Genomic DNA, 27,863 nt, shown 5'->3' with positions numbered 1-27,863 from the left:
GCTGTTTTCACTTTCAACCCAGTCCATTAGTTTATTAGTAAAGATATTTAGCAAGTAGTTTGCTGATTTTATTAGGCAAGCAAATGGGTCTGAAATTGCCTGGCTCTAGTCTGTTTCCTTTGTTTTGTAGAATGGGATTACAATGGGGCAGCTGCAGTAAGTAGGAAAATGTGCTAAGCTGTTCAAATGTGTGAATAGGACAGCCAGGACCCACCAGAGTTGTTCTCCCTTAATAATTCCAAGTGGATAAAATCTTCTCTCAGGGCTTTTCCAGCTTTCTGTTGTAAAATGAGATCCCTGTCCTCAGATGTGGGCATGGGAGGCCAGCCAGAAAGAACATTTCAAGAGTAAATCACAGGTGGATTGTCTAATGATTCCATTGTGAAAATACTCTGGAAATGTTCTTCCAAAATTCTACACATACTTGGCAGGTTGGACCAAGATCTCTATCAGTAAGGGAGCCGTTAATTAAGCATCAGAACTGAAAAAGGTTCTTGAGCTTAGCAGCTGCAGTTAAATTTTTCCATTCATCTCTTATAGTTTCCCTTTTTTATTATTTTAGAAGGGCTGTGTAGTTCTTATTTTTGCTCTAAAGTGATTGGAACATACTTGAAAAAGCTGTTAAGTCAGAAAGCATTTACTGCCAGGAGCAGGGCCTTTTTTACTTGGACACAATTATTGTCAAACTGGTGTTTAGGTCTAATATGAGGGAGGCTATGACAATCTAAGAGGACTCTGGATGGAGGAGCCTGAAGAGTAAGAATCTCATCTTCCTTATGGAGTTTGAATTGAGATCAGAGGTGCATAATTTATTTAGTCTTGGACCATAAATTTAAAGAAATAAAAGTCCACAATAACCTGAAGTAATCCACAGATTTAGCAAGGAGAAGTTCATAAGAAGTAAGGAAAAAAGATCTGCAACAACCAAACTGATTTTTCTGTATTAGTGTCAGTTCTTGACTGACCACTACTTTATGAATATTACCGGATGGTCAATACTAATTAATTATTTGAGTCATTGATTCATACACTGCTTTATATATTTAGCTTACTTTTCCTCTAGCTCTGTATGGGCCTCCTGGTTATCACTCATAATGTTTACTCTTTACTGCTTTTGAATTTGCTTTTTTGCCTGTCACACAGTTGCATGACTCCCAAGTTTGACCTGATTCTTATGACCATTGTTCCTCCTGATTCTGCCTATATTCTTCAAATGAATCATCTTCCCAATGAGTTCAGTTGCTAAAACCAAAACATAATGCTTTCTATATCTTGCCTATCAGTTTTGGAAAGATAATATTATTGTTATTTATATTACTAGCAATATATAAATAACTGACAGGCCCTGAGCCAACTCCAATGCCCTGGGGAGAGGAAGGCTATCTGTCTGCTTTCCTGTTCTGTGCTCAAAAGTGAGAAAGGAATGGTAAGGGCAGTGAGAACTGTCAGAATCCCTTTGCTGCTCGTTGCTAGTATCCTCCTCAAAATATATTGTTTAAGGACGTGTTGTTCCTGAAGATTCCAGCTTTGAATTCTAAATTTTATCATTCAGGCTTCAAAGTTGTTGTTGTTGTAACTTATGTCAATCACCTTTATGGTGATCACAGTCAAGTAGGTGTTCAGTTCTTCTGACACGTGCAGAATGGTTAGTCACATCTGAATTTTTAAAAAGCATGTTGACTCTTAGTTGGAACTTCCAGATCCTCACAGGCTCTGGTTCAAGATCCAGAGTCAGAAAAAAAGGAGTTATTGGTAGCAAAGCTATCTTGTTGCTGATGCTTTATCATCTAAGAATATCCTCAGATTATTTATTTACAGAATTTAGGGGGAAGGTTTGTGGACTGTGGTGAAGTTGGGGACAGCTGCTGCTAGAAAATATGTTTTGCTCTAGAACTTGTTGAGGCAACTCTACTTAACTGGAGTTTATTCATTGTAAGGATGAGAAGAAAAGTCAGAATTTTGGAAGGTGGAGGGAAGGGAGTAGTAGAGGGTCATTAATACAGTACCTGCTGCCAAATAAAAATCTTGTGCAGCCTGTCCACAGATACAGCATAAACTAGAATGTGGGCTGAATAAAGATTTGGTCATCCCAAACAAATATTTGCTTAGTAGGTTTAGGAAAAATCTTTTACAAAGCTGCCTGTGTCATTTGCTGAGGCAAGAATCAGGGCTGAGCTCATGGTTTATCAGGTGAGTTAAACTTCAGAGTGAGCGATGGAAAGGGAGAAAAGGGGCTATCCACAAGAACATTAATTTGTAGCTTGTTAAATTTTTTCTGTAGGGCTGCTTCAGTTTTTACTTGGCTCTACAAAGGTTCAAATTTCATTGAACCTCATTGTACCCTCTGACTCCTCCCTTGTGTTTACATTTACACTGTCTTTCCCTAACTGAATCCAAAGTTTTATGCTGCTCCAGGAAGAGAAGGGTTACCTTCAGCGGCTGCTGCAGCAGAAATTAAGAAGCAGCTAATAAAATGTTGCAGTTTTTAAATGCTTATTTTCCCCTCTTTCGTGTATTTTTTAAAGAAGAATGTTAAGTTGGTTTTAAATAAGCTTGCATTTTTACTGCCTTTCGAAGTTACAGGTCTACAGTAATTTTTTTAAAGGTAGGATACTATTTTCTTTACCGGAGTGTGAGTGTGCATGTGTGTAAAATGCCATATTTATACATTAATTTGTAAAGAATTGGAACTTATGTTTATCAAAGAAGCCAAACATAGACAAAACAAACAAGACGCAAACTCTTCAGGAATGTAGTTCTGGATTTGCACGGCTTTGCCTGAAGATATTTATTTCTTTCACTGTGTGTTTGTACATGTATTTATATGTGCATAAGGGGAACATGACTGATCTCCTAGATGCTTCCTATGTGAAGTGGCACAGATTCTGTGAATTAGATTTGATCATTATTTCCTCTCCCTCTTTGGAAAAATTGGGTCACAATTGCCCTTGCTCAACCTACAGCACATGAGCTTACCTGCTGGATGGCCTTTTGGGTGTGCTTTCTAAAGTCCTGAAGACTGGAAAGGAGATAGCTGTGGGGCAGAGAAACAGGTGGGCTTGCACAGTGTCTTTTGAGCCTACATTCAGGTGTATGAAGTTCTAGAAAGAAAAGAACTGCCTCATGATGGAGTTGAGATGGTATGTGGGGGCGGGGGGGGGGAGGCTTTCTTTGTTAATGAGATTTTGCCTTCAAACCTATTTGGGACAAGGATATAAAATGCATATGAACCTTCCACCTTTCAGGCATATTTATGTATAAACCTGATATCTGTCAGTCTGTAATTTTCATACTGTCCTGGCAGTTTCCCAGATCTTATGGCCGCTCAAGAAGGTGCCAAAGTTACTATTTTCTGATGGGCAGAAAAGGGATTGTTTTTCAGTACCACTTTTAAGAGTTTAGTATTTTTTCTCCCTTTTGGGTTTGGGGAATGTTTGTTGGAGGGGACAGCTGAGTGAGTCTACCATTTTTACAGATGGCAATTTTGTTGGAAAAAATTAGAGTACTGTAATGGTATTTTGACAATGTATTTCAAAGGTGATCACCAAATTAATCATTGTTCTGTTAGTATAATTTTCCCCAGTTTACTTTGCAAAAAAAAAAAAAAAAACCACTCAAATAACAATCCAATATATTTCCAATATACAGTGCTTGCACATATTTCTTTGATAACTTTTAATCTGTGGCCAAATTGGAAATGACTTCTAGGGCTTTGGAAGAGGTTGGCAAATGACTGAGAGAGAGAGGGAGGGAGGAAGAAGGAGAAGAAGGAGAGGAGGAGGAGGAGGAGGGGAGAGAGAGAGAGAGAAAGATTGTTGCAACAGAACTTCCCAACAGTAAGACTTAAGAAAGGGATATGGCTGAGTAGTAGGCAGGCAGAATGCCAAGCTTGTTTGCCTTTTCAAGAATAACCGTTCATTTTTAAAAAACTGTTTTAAACAAAAGAGTATTTACTTTTTTAGAACACTATAAACTATTGTAACATTTTTCAGGGGGCAGCCATTTAATTTTCTGCAGCAAAACAGGAAAGTCTTCTGATACAGAGAAGCGGGGGTTCTCAAACATTGTCATGCTATGGGTCTCTAAAATAACGAACAAATTTGTGTAACCTCTCATGAATAATAAATATGAATAATGTTGTTGATGAAGATATGAGTAGCTGCTGGAAGAATTACTTTCTCCACTTGAGTGGGACTTGCATGTCATTATAAGAAGTGAGAAGTGATTTTGAAGGGAAAATCATACCTTTAAGTAGATTCCCATTTTATTTCTTCACCTCATCTCTTCTTTGAATAAAAACATCTTGGGTTTGTTAGTTAAGTTTGCATAGTTTGTTTCCAGATGCCCATTTACTTTGCTTTGCTCCATATTCTTGGTGGCCAGTTTTTTTCTGACAACTAACATATCGAGAAGGTTCTTTTTCAGTGATAGAAACACTTGTGAATGTTGTGTAATATACATCATATTTCTTGATTTATGCTTACTTTTATCAGAGCTACTAGTAAATTTGCCATCTTCACTTTTTCTTTTACCACCCAACAACAAATGTTTACATGTTTACTAATATTGCTAACACAGAATTTCATTAATAATTCATTTCACTGTTACAATTATACTAAAGACTAGTGATATGCTAGATATACTAGATGTCACACCAGAAGTCACCAGCCAGAAAGAAACCATCAGCCAATCATATTGCTGCTGTAATGTGACAGGTGCCTAGACGGACAAAACTCCCTATAGATGTCATCCCAACTAGGTGAACCAGATCATGACATCAGCTCCACAGGAAAGCTAAAACCTACTTTTATTGAGATTGGCTGTAATAACACAATCTTGCGAGTCTGATTGTGCTGTACCTCTTCCTCCTCCTCCTCCTCCTCCTCCTCCTCATAATTTAGGGAGATGTCTGCCTGAGCTGCTTTTTTTGGTTGCTTGTTCTGGACTTAAAAATGTTTTAGCTCCTTTTGCTTAGGTAACAGTTACTGCATATTTCCGGCAAGAAAAAGAGAGTATCTTCCTTACTCTCTACACCATGTCCCTGTTCACTTTGTTTGGGCAAAGCAATTTTGATAGTATTGCACTATTGCATGTGCAAGCCATCAGGCCTATGTATGCAAGGCCAGGGCCCATTAAGGCTACATTCCCACTAGGCCTAGATAAGCCGGCCATCTGTCTATTCTCTGGCTGATAATTTTGGGTTTTATATTAGTAGCCTCCATCCACGGTGGGCCCCAGATTTCCAAAATCTGTCAAAGACACTACTTATTCTTCTTGCATAGGCTGGCTATTGCCATTTTCACTCCCCCGCCCCATCTGCTTTATATTTCTCTTGCCCACCATTAGAACAGCAACTAAAGACCTCAGAGTACCAGTGACATTGGTAGCACTCCTTTCTTCTTGACCGTGACACTAAGATAATATTTGAAAAAAACCAAGCCTTTATTAGTTCTCTTTGATCTCTGCGGTTGTACATATTAGATTTCCCAAAATGTCCATCTTCAAATTGGGCTTAGCATTTTGAATGATCCAACAGCGGTAGGATTGTGGTATGGATTTCCCATTCCAATCTTTTTTGGTGAGTGGGGGGTGCTGGCACAGAAGCAGGAAAGGAAGAGTCAAGAAAGAAAGGAGACAGGGGCGCCAGTGAGGCTGAGGCCATTGGGAAAAGAAATAGTATTATTGAGGTTGAGGCTCACTGCATGAATGTCTAATTTTCTGGGGATTGGGATTACCAAGGAACTTTGCCACCTGATTTTAAAAGGCAGCTTGTCTTGACAAAATTTGAGTGCAGGAACCAAAAAAACAGAGTCCTGTGTTCCAAGTCTGCTGGGATAACCACTGACTTTTCTTTCATATCTTCTTGTCTCCCTCACTGGCAGTACAGCAGCTAAAGGCTCCAGACACCAGTAATCTATACACCCCTTGTCTTGTGGACACTGGCCCTGTAGGGGGAAAAAAAAAAATCTAAACCTTCACTCAACTCTTTATATTCCTCCTACTGCAGTTACTGTCAGAATTTGATCCCATCTGCCTGGATGAGCTGACAGCTGATTTGCCCAAGTAGGAGCATGAGATGACCAGGGCTCCAGATTTGGGAGTAGGAGACCAAAAACATGGTGACTCCAAGTGAAATTTGCTCATGACCTCCCAGGGGTGGTTACCCATAGTTTGAGTATCTGCCTTAAATACTAGCAAATGTTAACAGATAAGTGGTTGTGTACCACAGGACAGTAATATGTGAGTGATATACACCTTCTGTATTTGAACTCCCAGACAAGAGATATAGAGCTGTTTTCGTAGGTCATGGCCTGACACTAGAGATTCCGTGACTCCAGCACCCCGGAAGAGGGATTCTTTCAGTATATATACTCCTGTGGTTTTACACATGTACTATTTGATAATATATAGTATTATACAATAATATGTGATAATAAATGTGATGTTCTTTAATATGCCATAGGACTCTTTCCTGCTCTAAGTGCTTTAAAGAACAAGATTGTTAAAATAACATGGGTTATTTGTATTGAGTGAAATGTTTCAGAAAGAATAGGGGCACATTTATTGCCTGTTGGTAACTTCTGGAAAGAAGCTCCTTGAACATCATAGAATGGAATATAGTATCCCTCTAGGTTTCATAATCCACTTTGGAATGGATGCAAAGTAGAATAAATCTGTCCTGCACTCTACTTTACTGCCACAGCAAAATCAATTGTTGCTTGTTTTATAGTGGAAACCTGTAAGTGGCAATTTTGGTGGGACATCTTTGCTTGCTTGCATGGGTAGTGCATACTATTAAAACATTGCACTGCGTGTTCAGACTTCTATTATTTGTATTGTCTGCTTGCCAGTGTTGTGCTGCCAGGAGCATGAAGGGCTGGTGTGTGTTTGCTTACTACATGGAAGAGGATTGGTGCACGTGGTTACAGCATTGCCCTGAGCAAGGACATGCCTAAACAGCTCTTCATGGTTTCTTATTTTGGTTTCATGCATGCTACAAAAAAGATTCTGGCACTGATTCAGTTAAAGACATTCCATTTGACCTACCTCACAGGATTATGTAGAATGAGATAAGCCATAAGCAGGCTGCCCTTTGCCTCTCTGAACAAGAGCATGATGCAGATGTCAAAAAGACAGTTTCTTTGACAGATTCTCTGTTGTCCAAGGCAGCTGATGAAGTATATTATTCTGGGGAAAGTACTGATTTTAAAACTATTATTTTCTTTTTAAGGTACCAGGTACGTTTCTGTTGTTTTTATTTTATTTCTGTCTTTTCTCATTTCTTGCCCTGTATTGTGGAACTTTGTTCTTTCTTCCACTCTTCTTATTCCCTTCCTTTTGTGCTTTTTTGGCCTGCTGTTACAGGGGGTTTTTTTTGGTTCTCAAGCTCCATGGACCCATTCTTTCCTGAGGTCTGTGTTTGCTGTTATATGGATCAGTTATTCCTGCCGTGTTGCCCCCAGGAAAGCAGCTCTCAAGGAAACAGTTAACTGCCCTCTCTCTTCCAACTACCCAACCAAACTGACATGGAAGTAAACTAACAGACAGTGTTTCTTTGAGAGAAAATAATTACCATATAGTTGACATTTTGTTTTTCCTATAATGGAAAATGTTTGACTGTTCTGTTTAAGCAGTATAATGTTTATGTGAAACTATGGTTACTGTAGCAAACAAATTCACAAGGCAAAATTTCCACTCTTTGATCAGGAAACAAAATGCATTTGAATAGTATCATTAGATTGTAAACCTAAAAGCTCACACTTGGAGCCGTGAGTAAGTCAGCAATCAAATCTGCTATGTTGGAATGAACTAAGGAAAATATGGTTACTCATTCATTCGTTTTGCCAGTACATTAGGCTTCTCAGGGAAGTTTGCTGGGTTATTATTAACTTTATTGCAGCTGCTGACCAGCATTTTTTGCAATTATCAGACGTTACAAGGTTCAAATTAAAAAGCATAGACATTTTGTAAAATCAATAGAAGTAAAGAAAATAATTCATTATAGTGCTATAAATGCAGATAATAAAATGTTAAGGAATCTAAGTATTAAAATTAACAGGTTAATAAAACTCCTTTGTGAATAAAAAACTAAAATGATTACTAAACTGCCAAGCAAGTATGCATGTGAATATACGTATATGTACAGTATATAAAACTTGTTAGGGTCAGTAACTGGTGAGAGGACTAAAAACATAACAGAATAAAAAAAAAAGGTGGGGGAACAAATGCTATGTTAGTAGGATCCTAAATGTTAACGGAATGGTTTCCTGTGTAAAGCAACGGCAGCCAAAATAAATTTGGCAACTCTCCTGGAGATGTTAGGGTTCCTATCCAACAGTAAGAAGCAAAAGGGGTCATCTTAAGAACTAGTACAGTTCTTAGTGAGTGCAGTTGCTGTAAAACGATAGATCACAAGTTGTTATAGAATGCATTATGTAAGTAATACATGGACTAGAATCTCAGGCTCCTCCAGCTGATAGAAGCAGGTTTTCTCTAAGAAAGTGGTTTTGTTATACTTCCTTCCAAAAGTGCAGAGGGCAAAATATTAAGTGGGCTAAGGTGAAAGTTCTGCAGTGCATTGGAAAGATAATATTGAATAGATAATTTGCTGGCATGAAGGTTTCCTATTTATATGTTGCCAGTGTCAGTGACCTAATTCTCATTGCTCTACCTGGAGAAGTAGTCAAACATCCACTGCTGTATTGTGGCTTTAGTTCTTGGTAACCCATGGCCAGGAGAGCTGTACTTAAGAAACTGCATTGGCATAAATCACCCTAGATTCTTACTTTCCAGGAAGAGGAAAATGTATCAAGAAGGATCATGGCAGCAAAGGGGTTACTAGAAAAATTAAACTTGAGCCCAGATCAAGGTGGCACAGTAGCTATAGATGGACCATTAGAGGACCTGAAAGACCAGGTTAGGGACAAATTGCCATGGAGGAAATCTGTATGGTCACTAGGAGTTGACACCAACTTGATGGCACATAAACAATGCAAGCCCTAGATTCCAGAGGATCATCCCAGATTCTAAATGGAATGCTGCATTTGAAACATAAGAAAGTGCTTGAATAGCACTCTTAACTCTATGGACTGTATGATATCTAAGTCATTGTATGCACATATCTGGGAGTATATACCTGGTAGCCATATAACACCTGAGAATAGATTTAGTTTTAGAGTTTTATGGACACAGGTATGTTCTTGTCTCCTTTGGTGTAAAAACAACCCAGTATGACCTTAGTGCTGTTGTTAGCCTTATCAGAAATAGATTTAATTTGTTTGTGCCTGACTCCTGAGGATTAGAACACTATGCCAAGATAATTGAAGGATGAATATGAGATTATTGTTTATCTACCACTGGTGTTTGCGGCATCTCAGTCTCTTCAAGAAGACCATAATTTTGGTTTTAGAATAGTTCATTGTGAGCCTTTCTTTCCCACAGTAATCCACTAGGGCCCATAGACTTCTTCTGAGGCCAGCTTGAGTTAGAGAAGGATGGCTGCATCATCAACATAGAGAAACACAGCCAACTATCTATTATTCAGGTTAGGAGAGTTGGAATTCTGCCTTGATTAAGGTGGTAGCAATTCCATTCCCATGGATATTGAAAAGAAGGGGCCAGAATACAGCCCTCTTTCACTCCTTTCTGGACTGAGTTGTCTGCAGACAGGTGGCCACCGCTACATCTAACTTGTGAACTGGTGGTTTTGTGGAATATCCTAATTAGGCAAAGTAATCTTCAACCTCAAAGGAATGAAACAGTTTCCACCAGAGTCTTTCCTTAGGGGTGGAACCAAATAGGGAGTGAAAATAAGCAAGTGTGTATTTCTCTGCTAGACATTCCAGAATAGCATATTGTCTATTGTTGACCTGCCCACCCTGAAATCCACTTGTTTGATGAGTAGACTTTTCTCCTTTTCTAGCCAATCCAGAAACTTAAAGAAACAGAAAGCTACCAATGGTTGCTGGGAATATTGAGAGGCTAATTGGATGATAACAGGAAGGCTCCACGCAGTTACCTTTCTTGAAAACAGGACAGTAATAGAACCATTCCAGTCTTTAGGCATTTGGAATGTATTATTAATATGTGTGAATAAAGAAGCAAAGGAGACATCCATCAATCAACATTGCTTTTTCACAGTTTGGCAAATATCAGGTCACTGCCAGGGGTTTTGGCATTTTTTAATTAAATATTTTGTTTAACAATTTGTAAATGAGAGACTGTTGTCCAGAGAGGGAAACTGTTTAGGAACACCGATTGAGGCAAAAGGATGATGAGAGAGCTTGCTGTAAAACTCTTCCCATCTCTTGGATGGCATCAGTTTCTGGCCAGGCCGTCCTATTTGCTGAGGTGCTTGCAATTATCTTCCAAAAGAGGGTGGCATTTCCATTCTTTGTGGCTTGAAAAAGTCATTTCCAGTTAGTTTGCAGAAATATTTGTTTCTTTTTATTATGTTTGTCTAGCTTCTTGAAGATCAAAAAGCTGGTTCCTGATAGTGGGACAGCAAAAGTTTGAAAAGGATTGCTTCTGAACCACTTAGAAATGTTCCATCAATGCAAGTGCAATCCACCTGAGTCTTTTAGTAGGGATGTCCATGCCTGAAGCCTATATATTTGTTGCCAGGATTCAGGGTCCTGCAGTGAAAATCATTCGTTTATCCTTCCAAAGCTACAGTGTAAGAAACTTGTTTACTTTTGTCCAATTGCATCTTTTTGCAACTTTAGCATGAGATTGTTTTGTTTTTATTTGTTGTTACTGATTATGATCTTAACATTGGGGAATACACAAAGATAACATTAGAAAAATAATTAAAAACTGAGACAGTATACTCACTGTAACTGTAGTAACCTTCCCCAACAGTGTTTAGAAAGTTTCCTCTGGTTCCAAATTGGTTCTGATTTATGTAAAATAATACAATAGCCCTTCAGGTTGGAAGAAGACACACTTGTGCAGTTCATCTGTGGACATGGAGGTGGCTTTGCAGTCCCAGTCTGGAAGTGCAGAGTCTGGCACAATGGGGGGCACTGGAAGTCCATTGTAGTAACTGTAGGTGTTATTCTGTGATGCCATTCATGGTTTTCTATCAGTTTCTGGCAGCTCCTGTCTTCAAAGTCACTGGAGGCTTCATAGCACAGGGCTCACCAGCAGGTTCTGCCAGCAGCTGTAGCTTCTAGTTCCCTTGGCTGGATGTCACAGTGGCATAGGGTTTCTTTCACAGCATCTTTGTAGTGCTTGCATGGTTGACCTTGAGGTCTCTTCCCAACTCCAGTACACTGTAGAGCAACTGGCGAGGCATACAGTGATCATTCTGATGTTGTGTCCTACCCACTGCATCTGGGCTCTGATAATCAGGAGCTCAGTGCTGGTGGACTCCATGCAATCTAAGACCTCTAGGTTGGAGACACAATCTTGCCAATGAATGCCGAGGATGGAGCGGATAGTGTGCATGTGAAATTTCTCCAGTTGTTTGATTTGCCTTCAGTACAGAGTCCAGGCCTCACATCCATATAGGAGAGAAAGGATAACCACAGCTCTGTAGGATTTCTGCTTTGTAGAGATACAGATGTTGTGTTGACTGAGCACTCTAGTATGCAGCCGCCTCAGTACCTGGCTGACCTTGCTGATCCTGGAGTCAATTTCTTTGTCCATTGCTTGAGATGATGCTTCCCAAGTATTTGAAGCTGTTTACGTTTGTCATCTGGGTGTCGTCAACAGTGATTTTTGGTTCTAAGGGGTTATTGTTTGGCATGGGCTGGTAAAGTACTTCAGTCTTGTTCAGTCTGATAGTCAGGCCGAAGAGCATAGTCTGCGTATTTGTTCAGCATCAACTGTAGATCATTGTCTTTGTGCACCAGGATCACAGAGTCATCAGCAAAGAGGGTTTAGAAGAAGATCGATGACTGTATGGAGGGACTTTGTCGATGTGTTCAAGTGGCAAAGGTCAAAGAGAGAGCCGTCCAGTCATTTAGACTCCTTCCTTCAGACCGGGACAGCACATGACAACATGCAAGCAAAGAACAGATTGAACAGGACTGGGGCTAGCACACAACCCTGTTTTACCCATTGGAAATGGCAAATGCAGCTGATGTATCACTGTTGTAAAAAATCTGTCCTGTCATTCCCTTGTGGAGTAGCTCAATCAACTTCACAAATTTCCTCAGGCATCCATAATGTCTCAGGATGATCCAGAAAGCCTCCCTGTTTACAGTGTTAAATGCCTTTGTCAGGTCAATGAAGACAGAGTAAAGAGACTTGTTCTGCTAAGTGCACTTCTCCTGGACTTACCTCACAGCAAATATCATGTCTGCTGTACTCTGTTCTAGCCAAAAGCCACAGTGCAACTCTGGGAGGTTCCTTTCCAGGACAGTGACAAGTCTGTTCAGGAGAATGCGGGCAAACATCTTGCCTGCAATGGACAGCAGTGAGATACCCCTGTACTCTCCGCAGTCTGATTTGCTTCCCTTATTTTTGCAGAGAGCCACAATGAGGGCATCACAGAAAGTGTCAGGCATCTCCTCTGTGGACCAAATGTCTCAGCAGGAATGCCATCCTGCCCTATTGCTTTATTTGAGTTCATCTGCAAGTTCACTTTCTTGATCTCATCAGTAGAGGGAGGCAGGCCTAGGGCATCCAAGACAGGCAGCTGAGGAACTGACATCATGATCAACTATGGATGGTCTACTGAGTAGGTTGGAAAAGTGTTCAGCCCAGCAGTTTTTCAGTCCTTCCTGGTCTTTGATCAGGCTTGACCCATCAGATGACAGCAGGGGGAAACATCCTTATTTAGAAAGACCATAAACTGACTTTATGGTGCTGAAGAACTCTCTGGTGGCGTGCATGTCTGCATAGCGTTCTACCTGCTCAGCCTTTCTCTGCCATGGACTGCAGATGCTTAAACTTGTCTTTCTTTGAGACAGATGATGGATCATTCTGCCAGTCTGCATAGGCCTTGTTCTTGGCCTGGAAGGCTGCTGAAATGCTCTCATGATTTTCATCAAGCCAGTCTTGATGTACCTGGGTTTTCAGTCCGAGTACAGTAATTGCAGTCTGTGTGATGACATCTATAAACTCTGTCCACTTTTCAGAACAGGTTCCTGCAAACAGTACATTGCCAGAGAGTTTTTCATTACGTACATCTTGGAAACATTGGACTTGGCCTGGGTCTTGCAATCTGCCAATGTTGAATGACTTTCTGGCAGTCCTTGGTTGCTTACGATGCAAGGGGGCTATGTGCAGGTTGAGGACTGACAGGACCAGTGTGTGATCTGTCTGGCACTCAGCACCTCGCATGGCTCGGGTGATGTGACATCTTTAAAGTCATGCTGATGTACTACTACATAGTCAGATAGGTGCCAGTGCTTGGACCTGGGATGCATCCAGGTAGTTTGCAAGTCTGAACATCGTGTTAATGATGCACAGGTTTTGCTTGGCACATTTGCTCAGAAGCAGCAGGCCATTGCTATTTAGTTTTCCTACCCCATGTCTCCTGAGGATTCTGTCCCAGTTCTTGCTATCTGTCCCCATCCTGAAGTTGCCCAAAATGATGAGTTTGTCACTGGAGGGAGTTGTTGAAATAATCAGGGCCAGATCCTCATAGAAACCTTCCTTGTCTTCATCTGGACTCGAGAGTTGGTGCATAGGTGCTGACAATGGTGATATACCAGGACTTGCTGAGAGGAAAGTGGAACTTCATAATGCGTTCATTTATTCCAGTGGGTAAAGTAGAGATGTTCTTCAGCACAGAGATTGCAAAACCTACTCCGAGAGTCCTGTTGTCAGTCTGTGATTTTTCTTTCCAAAAGAACGTATATCCAGTTGCTGATTCCTGTAACGAACCCTCATCTGCCAGCCTGGTCTCACTGAGTATAGCAATGTCAATGCTATAATGGCAAAGTTTGGCTGCTATGAGCGCTGCTCATCTTTCTGGCCTTGACACCTTGTTTCTATCCAGCAAGATCCAGATGTTCTGGGCTCTGAAAATGAGTTTTCTTTGATGCCTTTTTCTTGATGCTCAACCGCTAAGGAGTTGATCTGCCAGCTGCAGTTAGCTAGCCAGATGTTGTGGGGCAGGCAATATTTAGGGTGGGCATTGCTATCCTAGAAGAGCTTCCCAGTCGCCTTGAATGCTGCTGGATGTCTCTGCTGTTCCAGGTACTGAGATGAATGACCACTGGTCCAAAGGCTGCCCATGTGCAGGTTTGTGACTACAACTGCCAGTGGTCATCTCCACCTGTTGCTTCGCCACTCCCCTATTGTTGCAGGGCTCAACGAATTAGGTTTGGACTGCGATGACTTGCAGATAAGTTGTAGATGAAGATGAATTGCACAATAGAAACCTATGTGTGATGGAGTTTAAGTAGAACAGCCATTGCAGAGGGGCAGTCCCCCTATCTCGGTATAAGAGACTTTAATCCAGTGGCACAGAGAACCATTATGGCTGGAGACCTGTCCTGCTGCAGTGGATGACCAGGATTTCTAAGTGTTATCTTGTGCTCCTAGTGCTCTTAGTGTTCCACAATGCCTGCTGGGTCTGTCTTCTTGACCATTGGACCATGATCAGTTTCCTCCGCTCAGTCTGCTACGGCCAGACTTCACACGCTGGCTTAGACAAATCCTCTATCTCATTGAGATTTGAAGACCCATTGGTACTCTTACCTGGTTTGGCCTGTCTGCCAAGATGGTTTACCGGTGTGTGGCCATTGTGCGTGTGGAGCCACAGGTGAGAGCTTCTCCACCAGAGGTGCTACCACTCCCTGGACCCTCCATACACCCCTGAGTTATGTAGATTTATGTGGATTTACATGATGATTTATGTAGATCTAGGAATATATAACTCTAAATATTTTAATATGTTTTTAATTAGGGTTATGTCATGTTGGTATTTGGGGTGGTGATTTTAATATTTTTGTGACATGCACTGAAAGATTAATGTAGCATAATAAATTTGGATGGATTTTCCTTGATTCCTATGTTTAGGCATATTTTCACAGATGTCTTAAAATAATTATGCTGTTATACAATTGTGGGAGTCCAAAAATCCAATAAATCAATACAATCAGTAAATCAACAATAGGTTAATTATTACCAGTTTTTCCCAGACTGCTCTGGGAACAGTAATTCTGCAAGCGATTACTGGAATATCTAAAATGTCAATTTGTGTTCTACTTTACAGGTAGAATTAATATTTGACAGGTTCTCTTCATTCCAAGGCAACTGATTAGAAGGTGGAGAATAGGCAGGCACAAAACCTAAATATGTAACACAAGTAAGAGATACAAGCAAACATTCTAGCTGCCTGCCCCTGTTGACTGGGGAGGACTGGAATTGGCTTCTGTGTATGTTTGCTCAAAAGTAAGGCTAGAACTCTAAGAAACTCTGCAGACTTATCTGCAAATTCGTGAGGACACTGTAGGTCAGTACCTCTTTTTCCTGTTAATTATCTTATTTAGGTATAAGGACTAATTTATATCCAAACTATTTTCGCCAACTTTAGAACACAGTTGATTGACCTTCTAGGGTCTGAGGACTGCCTGCAGTGCTGGGTGATGAGCTGGAGCCATGTGTGGACATATATTGATACAAACACAATCATTCACAAACACCCCATTTTCTCTCACAAACATTATCCTTACTAGATCCACACAGAATTATTGGCAAGGGAGAGGGTGTTTGTTTGTTTGTTTGTTTGCTCTCCTCCTTCCAATGGTGCGCTTGGAATTAGTTTCTTTACTGGTAATCAAAAGGTAAAGCCTCTTTCAAGTCAAATTCAGCACTATAAGGACAAACCCATAATTTTCTCATCAATAATATGGCAGTGGTGTGCCACTGCCTTCCTCAGAGATGTTTTTCAGCTTCTAGCAGTGTAGATAACAGTAGTTACCCTTGGTGTAGTAGGAAACACCTTTTCTTTTCCAGAGCTGATAGCAACTACAGAGAATGATACACCCATTGCAGTGGGGAAAAGAGTTAAACTTTCTGTGCTGGTGCTTCCAATGAACATTGCATCATTGTACCTGTTGTTAATTACAGGGAAAAGTAAACTAACATATTTGGCAAGGATAAATTGCTCCTTTACTGTAACACAAAATTCTGGTTTGTTTGGGGGAATCCATTTAAATAGACTTAAAATAAATATTTGTTTACTATTTCATTTATAAACCAAAGCTCGTGCCAACAGGTACTGGGAGTGATGTACAATAAAAATGACAAATATAGAGGAAAACCATTCAGCATAATCTGCAAGTAAATTGACATTAATGACAGGTAGCATTAGCATTAATCAAAAGCCCACAGATCACAGAGACTGAAGAAAACAAGGAAAAAGCCAGTCTTGTGTTCCTTAGGAAGGAGGTTCATAATTCCTGCTGCAAAAAAGCCCCATCTCATCATAATTTAACAACCTCTGCTGGCTGTAAATTAGGGGTAGGTTCATAGTGAATAGGTGAATAAGTTTTAATTTGTTTAGTGGATTATATATTTACTACAGATGCTGCCTATCACTGATATCTATCCTACTTTGACTTGGATTATTTCTATTATTTGAATAAGCTGCTGGTATTGCTTGTTGCTTTTTCACAAGTGGATGCCTCTTGTATCTCTACTTCCCCAAGGGGATGAACCATCTGATACTCTCTGAAAGGCTTATTTTGAGAAGGAATATCAAATACTGAGAGAGGGCATGAGCAGGTCTTCTCTCTGTTCACTGCCTCCCATTCCAGAAATTATTCCCATACTGTTGATTCAGAAAGGTGGGCAGCAATTCTGCAGAAATAAAAACAAAAGCTTTCCTAGAATGGTATTTCCTACAGAGATTCTTAGGTTGGCTGGTGACTGTAGGTGCAATGTTTACTGATACAAAAGCTTTGCATCATTCCTCCCCCCCCCCATTTCAGCTAATTTAAGTTAACTTATGGGGAAAAAATAAAATAACAAGAACTGAACTTGGTGTTACTGTTGTTTTTATTATTCATAATAGTTACAGTTGTAAGTTGATGAAGCCAATAAAAGTTTGGCTTTGTTATTGCATCACAACAATCTACTTTTTGGAACCAATCAAAGGGGAAAATCATGCTTTTCAGCCCCAGTTCTGTTTTTATAGCTCAAGCTGATGGAAGAATGAATGCAAATGAATTATAGTACTTCCAGTTTCAAGGTTGACAGCGTTAATGATCTCACAATCTGTTTCTACCCTTATGTGAATGTGTGTGTCTCTCTCTACGCACCCCATTCCCATTGTAAGTTCTTTTCATAACTATGTTTTGTTTCTTGTTTTCTTGTGTGTGTGTGTTTTTTACAGTGTTGCACACCCAGGGTCCCATTGATGGCAGCCTTTATGCTAAGGTGAGGAAGAAAAGCTCCTCTGATGCCAGCATTCCCAGCAGAACCCAAGGTGCCATAACCAGTAACCCTGATCATAGTGATCATACTCTGTCTGTTAGCAGTGATTCAGGACATTCTACAGCTTCTGTAAGGACAGAAAAAACTGAAGAACATCCTCCTCCAGGAGTGAAAAGAATCTTGAGTCCCCAGGAAAAGGAGGAGCTTGACCAGTTGCTTAGTGGCTTTGGCCTAGAGAACTCAGTCATTCCACTCATGGATATGACTGATGAGCAAAGCAAATACAGTGGGACTCGCCACATAGTGCCAGCCCAAGTTCATGTGAATGGAGATGTCAAACACAAGGAGAGAGAGACAGATATTCTGGATGATGAGATGCCCACTCATGATCTTCACAGCGTGGATAGCATTGGAACATTGTCTTCCTCTGAAGGCCAGCACTCTAACCACCTCGGGAATTTGAGCTGCCATAAGAGCAGTCAGAATTCCCTCCTGTCAGATGGCTTTGGAAGTAATATTGGGGAGGAACATCATAACATTCTGGCCACAGATCTGGGAATTGGTGTCGATTCTATGTATGAAAGACCCTTTGGAAGGACTGATCCGAAGCAGTGTCAGCAGTTGTCAAGGAATCCTCCCGTTTCCACGCAACCACCAGCTTACAGTCCCAGTAGCTATTCAACCCAGACATGGGTGCGCCAACAGCAAATGGTAATTGCTAACCAGTATATCTATTCCCCAGAGAATGAAGTTGGACTTGGTACTCATAAAATGGCTGAAAACCTGGGCAACCTGCAAAATCAAGCCAGAGTTCCAGATACACCTGCCCGAGGTTCTAGCAGTAGGGATGCTGTCCAAAGGGGGCTTGGGAGTATACCATCTCCCAGTAATGTAGCAGAAACATCTGAACCAGAGGTTTTTAAATTAAAATTACTCTCTGAGAAGGGTGCAAATAATGATGAATTGAAACAGAATACGAGAAGCAGTGTTGGAGCTCTGCCATCCTCACCAACTTTGGACATTGATCAGTCAATAGAGCAGCTAAATAGACTAATTTTGGAGCTGGACCCAACATTTGAGCCTATTCCCACCCGCATCAATGCTATTGACAGAGATACAAATCAGCTGAATGGCTTTGCCAGTCCTCAAATAGACGTGGAAAGGCTTGGGAAGAGTCCTAGATTCTATGTGAAAACAGAGGTCACTAACAAGAACTCTTCCCATCAGGGTGAGTTGTTTTAAATAATACACAAATGAAATGCAATTTATCTTCTGTTCTACAAAAAACTTCATTGGTAATTAATAGTATGTCTGCCTGTTAAAAGATTGTTCTTGAGAAATGGAATGTGTGTGAATGCCTCCTTTTCACAGATCTGTGGAATGTTTAGAGAAAACTGAGCAGTCATTCATTTTTTTTTAATTAACTGATTTTCTCCACCCCTCATATGAAATTAATTTCAGTCTTACAATACTGTCTTTGTATGCTCCATTATATTATACATGCTAAGTTTGGAAAGATGATTTTCCAGAACCTAGTGTATCAATCGCATCTCTTACTTAGCATCCCCCTTTTTTTACTCTTATTATTTTTGTTGCTAGATGCTTCCTAAGAAATGGTGGCAAAAAGGAAGGGAAGGGATGATTTGTCAACCAATTATCGGCTTTTTAAATTTGGAAGAATTAATATCTGCAGTGGCCATGATTATTTTTGCTGAACGTTCAGTTTGGGGAAGTGTTGTACAGACGATTTCCTGTATGTGAATATTTTAAAATTGTCAGAAACCTTTATTTTGGAGGTAATTATACTTAACACAGACCCCCAAAATGAGGTTATTTTCATTTTCTTTTGATTGGACAACTCCAACTGTCAGGACGAAGGAAGAGGCAGATATGCCATTCTGTTCATATACATGGTTTGTGTGAATATTCCTACTTAAAAAAAAGGATTGTGAGATTATGCAACTAATCTAAGACTGATTCAGATATCCCACTTAAGCATTTTTTTTCCACAATTACTTGTTGAATGTGCCACAACTGATTTCACACCTTGTACTAAACTTTAATTTTGAAATCACATTTTTGGGGGGCAGAAGCAGCCAACTTTTTGCAATCTGGAGGGACATTTTGGATTTTCAAACTATTTTTGAGGTGTGGCAGTGATACAGTGACATCATGCTTCAACTACCAATTAAGCAATGCCATCTTGTGGAACCCAGGAAGTGGGCCATCTCTGTTGTAGTACCTGCTCTTGGAACAGCATCCCCCTGGATACTTGTATTGCCCCCTCCCTACCTGGCTTCAAGGAAGCCTGGGAAATTTAGCTTTTTCCCTTTGGTTGGGGTGTTTGGCAAGCCCAATTAGTTTGGGAATGATGTTAGAGAGAGGTGTTTTTTTATCTGTTCCCTTTGAGCGACTGGTTGGTTGGTTGGTTGATTTATATGTGTGTGTGTGTGTGTGTGTGTGTGTGTGTAGATATAGATATACAGATATAATGTTACCATCTTGCATTTATGCTTCTAAATCCACCCGGACTTGTTTTGTAGTTGGGCTCCTAGAAATTTAATAAATAAATAGATCAACCACCAACTAACCCTGATAATATCAATCGAGGAGCAAAGGCAAAAAATAAGGGGAACTGAAGTTTTATGGGGTACAGTGGATATCTTGAGCCTCATAGAAATATCGATTTTGCTGCTGAATTTCAGCAGTATGTTTTTGAGGGTGCTCTGGGTCCTGTGAAGTTGAGTGAGTGAACTGCATATAGGCTGCAATTTATGGCTTAGCATTATTTGTGAACCAAGAAAATTTGTCTTTTTAAACAAACCATAATTAAAATAAAACATGGCTTGGTACATAATGTTGGTACCTTATTATATCTTGAACCATAAATCATACATACACCAAGCAAAAACTATAACTGCCTAAACTATTACAGTTCAGATTTGTATACCCAGCCGGTAGAAGATTGCCTATGTGAATCAGCCATGTGTGATTTTTAAGACTGCTTATAACCAATCTTTCTTATTTGTTAATAATTTAACAGTCCTTTCTAACACAGACTTTTGGTCTGTTGCCTTTTTTTCCCTAAAAATCTGTGTTCTGTTAATTACAGGGTGGGGTAACTTACACTCAATTTCATAGTTATGTTTCTTTTCCTCATTTAAAACAGAGCAGAAACCACCCATGTTCCACATTATAGATGGCATGCAGTTTCTCTATTTGGCATCATTTTAAAATCTGTGTGGCATTCTTAGAAAAATGCCTGGTAAGATCTGAGGTTCAGAGAGTATATTCCTGTTCCAAGAGTTGTAGAATCTGTGAAAACAATTTAAAGCCAAGGAGTATTAAAAAAACAAAGGAAAAATGGCCACTGCAAATTTGCTAGTTGTGTTACCCAGCCAAGATAATGGTTTTGCAAAAAGTGAATGCTTCTGTTAAACTGTCATTTTAGATGGACTTTTCCTCATTATGCTCCAATAGCATTAAGCCATTAAGATTCAAATATTTGAATCTTGAAAATATCAAATATTTTCAAGCATTTACTCTTCTGAGCATTCTTGTATTTTAATATCCTGCCCTAATCATGAAAACAACACATGTTTAAGTGTTCTATAGCTACATCCTGCTTTTACACTTTTGCATAGCTAGCTTTTATATGAGCAGTTGTTGCTATTACTACTCGCTGTGGAAGTTTTAGAAAACCACAGTTTTCATTAAGATACAGGTAGTCCTCAGGTTATGACTCTTATTGGGACTGGAATTTCCATCACTAAGCAAAGCGATCATTAAGCAAAACATCATGTGACTGCGCCACTTAGCAACAGCAGTCTCAACAGTTCCAGTTGCAGTCGTTAAGTGAAGACTTCACGGTCATTAGGTGAGTACCTGTCAGGCTAGCCCAGGAAACCACAGTGAAACTATCCAGTTGAGTTAAGTTGCTTTATTTGTTTACACCATATAGACAATCAGTGGTGATAGGGAGCGAGAGGTCCCATCCTCAGCCCCTCCTTTGTGGGGTGCCACAGGGTTCGGTTCTCTCTCCGCTCCTTTTCAACATCTACATGAAACTGCTGGGTGAGATCATCCACCATCATGGATGAGGTATCATCAGTATACTGATGATACGCAATTATACATCTCCATCCCAGATGAAGTAAGTGATGCCATGACCGCCCTTTCGCGGTGCCTGGAGGCTGTAAGGGTCTGGATGGGGAACAACAGGCTTCAGCTGAACCCTGGTAAGACAGAGTGGCTGTGGGTTAATGGCTACTCTGTATCCAGGATTTTGTCATCTTTGGTGCTGGATGAGGTAGCAGTGCCCTAGACAGACCCAGTGCGTAATCTGGGGGTCCTCCTAGACTCACAGCTCCTGCTTGAAGAGCAGGTGGCAGCCGTGGCAAGGAGGCCTTTGCACAACTTCGGGTTGTGCATCAGTTACACCCTTTCCTGGATCGGTATGCCCTTCGAACAGTCACTCACGCCCTTGTTATCTCCCAGATAGACTACTGCAATGCGCTCTACATGGGGCTACCCTTGAAGAGTATCCGGAAGCTACAACTGGTCCAGAATGCACGGGCTATTTTTGGAGCTCCAAGAAGGGCCCATGTAATGCTGTTGCTCCACGAGCTGCATTGGGTACCAGTTTGCTTCCGGGTCCAATTCAAGGTGTTGGTTATCACCTTTAAAGCTTTACATGGCATGGGACCAGGTTACCTAAGGGACCGCCTCTCTTCCATGACTTCAACCCATCCCACCCGATCACACAGAGAGGGCGTGCTTCGGACCCCCTCAGTAAAAGAACTCCAATTAGTGGGGTCCAGAAGGTGGGCCTTCTCTGCGGTAGCCCCTGTTCTTTGGAACATTCTACCCCCAGAGGTGCGATTGGCCCCCTCACTCCTGGCCTTCTGAAGGGCTTTGAAGACCTGGTTCTGTCACTTGGCCTGGGGTGGGGAGGGAATATTTCAAGCGTGGGGATGGCTAGCCCCATAGAGGCCTGCTGTCTTCAGCCCCAGATTCTTCATCTTCTTGGACTCCCCTTTTCCTCTTTTTTAGTAATGTTTTTTAAATTTTGATGTTTTATGTATTTATTTGTATTTATGGTTTTAACGTTTTGTGTGAATCACCCAGATTCCCCCAATGGGAGGAGATGGGCAGGGGAGAAATTTAATAAATAAATACATAAAAAGAATCTTGACAGACTAAATCTATCCTACTGCAACTAGTGGATATACCCTGGGAGATTCTAGGGAGTGGCCATCCTGAACCTTTTATGCTTCCCACGCTCCCTCTGCCGACTGTGTTGTCTTTTGTCTCCTTTCCATTCCTGGTGGCCTTGCTCTCTGGTGCTATCCCCCACATCACCCTCCTCTTCATAGATACATTCCATCACAGGACCTCATGCTTCTCCTGCCCCGGGTGAACTGCCTCCACTTTCTCCTCCCACCTGCCTATCTCCCTCCCCCATCTCTGCCCTTTTGGCCACTGTGCACAGCTGAGATGAAGAGGCTGCTGTATTCTGCTGCTGCCACCCCCCTGCTGCCACCGCCCCAGCTGATCTTCATCATCTTCTTCATCTCATCTCCTCTCTGCTGGGCTTGCCAACACCAGCTGACCTCAAGCCCCACGGCAGGGGGCCTTGGTTGGCCATGGTGTGCAGGGCACCCTCACTGCTGCTTCCCCAGTCACCTGGCTCCTGGTGGGCCTGCCCTGCTTCAGTAGTCTCAGCCCGCTGCAGAAACATCCCCACCATGCTGCCTGGTGGGAAGATTGCCACAGCCAGCAGTGGCACACAACAGGGAGGACTTGCAGCCCCAGCCCCTTCCCGGTGGGGTGGTAGGATCCAGGGTGGCACTCTCCAGATGGCTTCCTCCTTTGTGTGGGGTGGCGACAGTGGAGGAACTTTGTGTGGGGCAGGAATGCACAAAGCATGCAGAGGCATCCCAACCAGCGGTGACCTAAGACTGCTGAAGTGGGGCAGGCCCACCAGGAGCCTGGTGGCTGAGGAGGCAGGCCATTGCCAACAGAGGCCCCACACCATGGAGCTTGAGGCCAGCTGGCAGTGGTGAGCCCAGTGGAGGGGAGGCAAGGTGAATAATAAAATGAAGGTCAGCTGGGCAGGTGGCAGTGGTGGTGGGGAGGCAGCAGCAGCAGACAGCAGAAGAATACAGCAGCCTCTTCATCTTGGCCACGCTGTGCAGGGTGGCCAAAAGAGTAGAGATGGGGAGGGAGATAGGCAGATGCGGGGAGCTGAAGCAGAGGCAGTTCGTGCAGGGGAGGAGAACATGACCACAGGATGCTGTGACAGTTGTAAATGTGGGTTGGTCCCCAAGCACCCAAATTTTGATCATGTGACCACAGAGACACTGCAACAGTCATAAGTGTGGGGAGCGGTCATAAGTCCATTTTTTTCAATGCCATTGTAACTTTGAATGGTTGCTGAATGAATGGACATAACCTGAAGATTACCTGTATATAAGTGCTACCTTTTAATTACTGAGAATGTGGGACTTCTGGGGGAGGCATGGCAAACTGAAGATGTCTCTGTGAAAGCAGAGCTGATGAGTGCAACAAAGACCAAAGAACCAGTGAGTAGACTCATTCTTTGGAACCTGTCCAGATAAGGAGAGGACAGGAGATGGCCCACATGTGGTCCAGATTAAATGGTGTTAACCAACACCAAAAGCAGGCTATTTTTTTTTTCCTTCTACTTAGAATCTTTACTCCCCTCTAGTGTCCAGTTTTTAAAATCATAAAGTCGCTTGTCTTCGGTATGAGCTAAGATAGCCAAAATAATTCTGGTTCCCACGAGAAGCTATTTATTTTTTATAATTAATTCCAAAATCTTATACTAAAAGTCAATATTCCAAATTGATCAGGACCCTTAATCCATTTATCTCAAAATCTTATTTACCTTTTTGCTGTTTATTTCAAATGCTTTAATTTCTTAAGCTTGTAATTGTCCTGATGTCAGTAAAAGTCCATTAAGGGTTACCAGAGATAACAACATATCTATTTTAATCTTGATCAAATAAACCAACTTTATATTCCTTCCTTTTACTACTAACAATCTTAATCTTTAGTTCCTCTAGTTCCCTTTAGTGTGCAATTTTTAAAATCTTATTATATTTCAAAACAAAAGCATTTTCCCATGGGAAGGATTTTTTTCCCTAGCATTTTTCCCACATGTGGAGGGTCTGCTTTTTTCGGATTGAATGTTGATCCGTTGGTTGTGATAGAAATTGACTGACTGGCTTGTCACCTGAGCGTGACGTCAGGGGCTGAGAGAGAGTGACTGGCCCAGAGTCACCCAGCTGGCTTTCATGCCTAAGGCGGGACTAGAACTCACAGTCTCCTGGTTTCAAGCCTGGAGACTTAACCACGAGACCAAACTGTCTCTCTCCCATGGGAAGGATTCTTTAAGATTTCAAAATCTTATTTCAAATGTATCTGGATCCAATGTAACTTTTTAAAATCAAAGTTTTAATCACTCTTTTGCTGTTTATTTCTCCCCCCCCCCCAAAAAAAAATAAGTTCTTAAACTTGTAGTTAAAACTTCTTTCACTAAGAATTGAAGGAAATTCACCTGGAGCTGTAAAACATGTCAATCCAAAGGTACCTAATACCTGAAAATCAGTTAACAGGCAATTTCTAGAACCAATTAGAAAGGAAGTATGCACTTAGTGGGGGGACACGGTGGCGCAGCGGCTTATGACGCTGAAAGTTGCCGGCCAGAAATGGCTGATGCTTCGCGTTAAACAGGGTGAGCTCCTGTTTCCTCCCCAGTTCCTGTCAACGCAACAGGTCGAAAACTCACATGAGTAGATAAATGGGTACTCTCACTCTGGTGGGAGGAAAAGTGCTGGCTGGCAGCACCTTGCAACAGGTGTTGGGAGCAGTTGCCGGTAAAACGCGAAACCGCACGCGCCCGAAAAGGGCGCGAAGCAACGGAAACCCTGCCTCCTGCGCGCACCAGCTGGGCTCTGCTCTAGGAAGGAGGCTCTGGCAAACCACTTCCGAAACACTTGCCTTGAAAACTGCAAGGACTCGTCCAAGCAGTCACTGCAGAGTCAGTAATGACTGAGCGCAGATTAAAAAAAAAAAATGCACTTAGTGTCCTTTCAAAGACGCTGATCACTGTTTGAGCAAGATGGGTATTCCCTCATCTCCCAGAGCTCTAAACCTACCAGAGATCACTGTCTTGTGGTCTTTTCGCAAGGAACAGCTGTCTTGGAGCACTTGTAGGTGATCTCAAGTCCTCTCCTTGTCCGGAGAGGAATTATCAAAGAGCTGGTCTACTCACCAGTTCTTCATTGTGCCACGGTCATTGGCTCTGCATTTCACAGAGCCATCTTCAGTCCACCATTTCTTCCCTGGAAGTCCATTTGAAAACATTTATTTTGGAATGTTTCATTATCCTCACCATCTTAAATAATACTGATGTAATCAGCAAACTTAGTCACCCTATTGCTCTCATGGATGACTGAGGATTTGAACCTGGTGTCTCATATCTGAACCTCAGTTCTAGCTGCATCATCATAATGGATCACATCTTACAATATATGGAAGCTGTAGTTTTGTGCAGTTCCTAAGTGCATATCTGTGCTAAAAGCTTATGACATTCTTTTTATTATTTACTTAAGCTATTTTTGTATCATTTCCCACCTCAATGAAAGCTTTTCTTATACAATCGTATGAATTAAAATGTTAAATAATTGAATGCAGATATGTCTAAAACAAACTTTCATTAAAAAAATAGACTTCAGTTGGGAAAAAAAATGATCTCCATTTTCATTTTTTATCACTCATTCAGTGAATCATTAGATGATATAAACAATCTGAGTGAAACAATCTGGAACAACTTCAAAAGCATCTGAATATGGGAAAAGCAAAGCTCTGATGATTATCAGGCCGCAATATCATAAATCATTTAAAAATACTATATTGTTATCAGGAAGAAGGGGGAGAAAAATCTAGTTGAACTTTTCCAGTGACTCCTTTCCTACATTTGCTGAGGAAGCAGCTTTGTATCATCATGGAATAATGCAGTTATATCAAATATGCTTTGCTGTGTTTTGTACGTGGGTTTCAATTTCTTTTGCAGGGGTTAATTGTTTTGTATTGATTCAAATGAATAACCCTTGTACTTACTATACACAGTTTTCTGTATTTATCTCCCTTTAAGCCCGATCTTCTTGCTTTTCTCCCTCTGCTCACCTTTGTTGCCTCATTACTTTAAAAATACCTTATATTTTTCATATACATACTGTATGAATCCATTTGAATCTATACCAAAGTTATGATTTATCTTTTTTAATCTGCCCAACCACTTCCCTGTTACAAAATTAAGAGGTTCCAATTTCATTGGCAAATGTAGTAAATCCAGCATATATCAGCTTTCCTCTTTGTAGCCCATGAAGCTTAAATTATGACTACAGTTTCGGTAACCTGTTTTGCTTATCTTCCTAAAGTGTTTCATCTAAAGAGTGAGTTGCTGACCATGGTGCTAAAGTTTCCCATTTGGCTGGGCCAAAATTTTTCAGCATTTCTGATTTTCTGTAGACTTGGGCTACAATCCATTCCTGTATATATAAAAACATTATCTTTAAGCACATGTACTACAGCATATTACCTTATATCCAAGTGAACATCTTCATTCATTTCCTGTTTATCTGTGTAGTCTAATTGCTAGTCAAAGGGAGGAATTTATGTAAATTAAAAACTTTGGAGTGTAATAAGTAGTAGTTCCTCCCAAAAGTGATACAATTACATGTGTAGTTGTGTGTACTTAAGGGATGCATTTTTCCTAGTTTTTAAATATATCTTTGATGTCAGTTTTCTGTTTCTAGTCTATTTCCAAGCTTTAAAAACATTACATAATCAGCCTTTGGCATACATTTTAGTACAGCACTATTTTAGTCCTATACATCTCAGGAATCTTCCAACATGTCATAACCAGAAATAGGGATATAGTTAGTTGAATGCATTGTGGTTTGCGAATGTTTAAATATATTTTAGCTCACTTGATTGAATGAGGCTTACTCCTATGTAATTGTATATAAGTGTTCATCTTCCTTACAGAGGATTATGCAATAAGTCTATCATATAAATAATGCAGCAGCAGGTCCTTCCAAAGCTCCCTTTTATGCTCAAGCACTACAAATTGTCTACTTAATTGTCCACTTAAACACTTTTTTCTATAGAATTTTAAATCCTATTGTTCAAATGTGAGTTTAATTTAGCTCAGTAGGCTTGTTTCAAGAGAAAAGGGCATTAATAGTACAGCCTGATTACACAGAATTAAGCAACACAAGCAAACTCGAGCAACCTTCAAGCAACACAAGCAGACTCAACCCTAACCCTAACCCTCATCTGTTCCAACTCCACCTTCTGAACATTGCCTTCTATAAGCAAAATAGTATTACTTATCATTCTATGATCACCCAGCGCACTTTAAATAGGCAGCTGGAAGCCTGTGACCTATGAAGAGTAAACAGGAATAGGAGAGTTTAGTGAAAGAGTTTAGCAAG

General features: G+C 40.9%; 1 protein-coding gene across 6 annotated transcripts in view; it reads left to right on the top strand.

The window, feature by feature from the left end:
* Positions 1-27,863, top strand: part of TNS3 (tensin 3) — a 253,382-nt gene that overhangs the window by 157,313 nt on the left and 68,206 nt on the right. For all 6 annotated transcript variants that reach the window (XM_088150078.1, XM_088150077.1, XM_088150079.1 and 3 more), the window contains one exon: positions 17,297-18,565. In XM_088150078.1, the coding sequence (XP_088006204.1) occupies positions 17,297-18,565 (1,269 nt within the window). The remainder of the gene's footprint in view (positions 1-17,296; positions 18,566-27,863) is intronic.

Source organism: Python bivittatus, unplaced genomic scaffold (genome assembly GCF_059951505.1).
Source record: "Python bivittatus isolate LINGU-HERP-01145 unplaced genomic scaffold, Pbiv_v1 ctg000610_np1212, whole genome shotgun sequence".
Taxonomy (NCBI): domain Eukaryota; kingdom Metazoa; phylum Chordata; class Lepidosauria; order Squamata; family Pythonidae; genus Python; species Python bivittatus.
The sequence above is the reverse complement of the archived record's forward strand: the minus strand, read 5'-3'. Positions and strand labels throughout refer to the sequence as shown.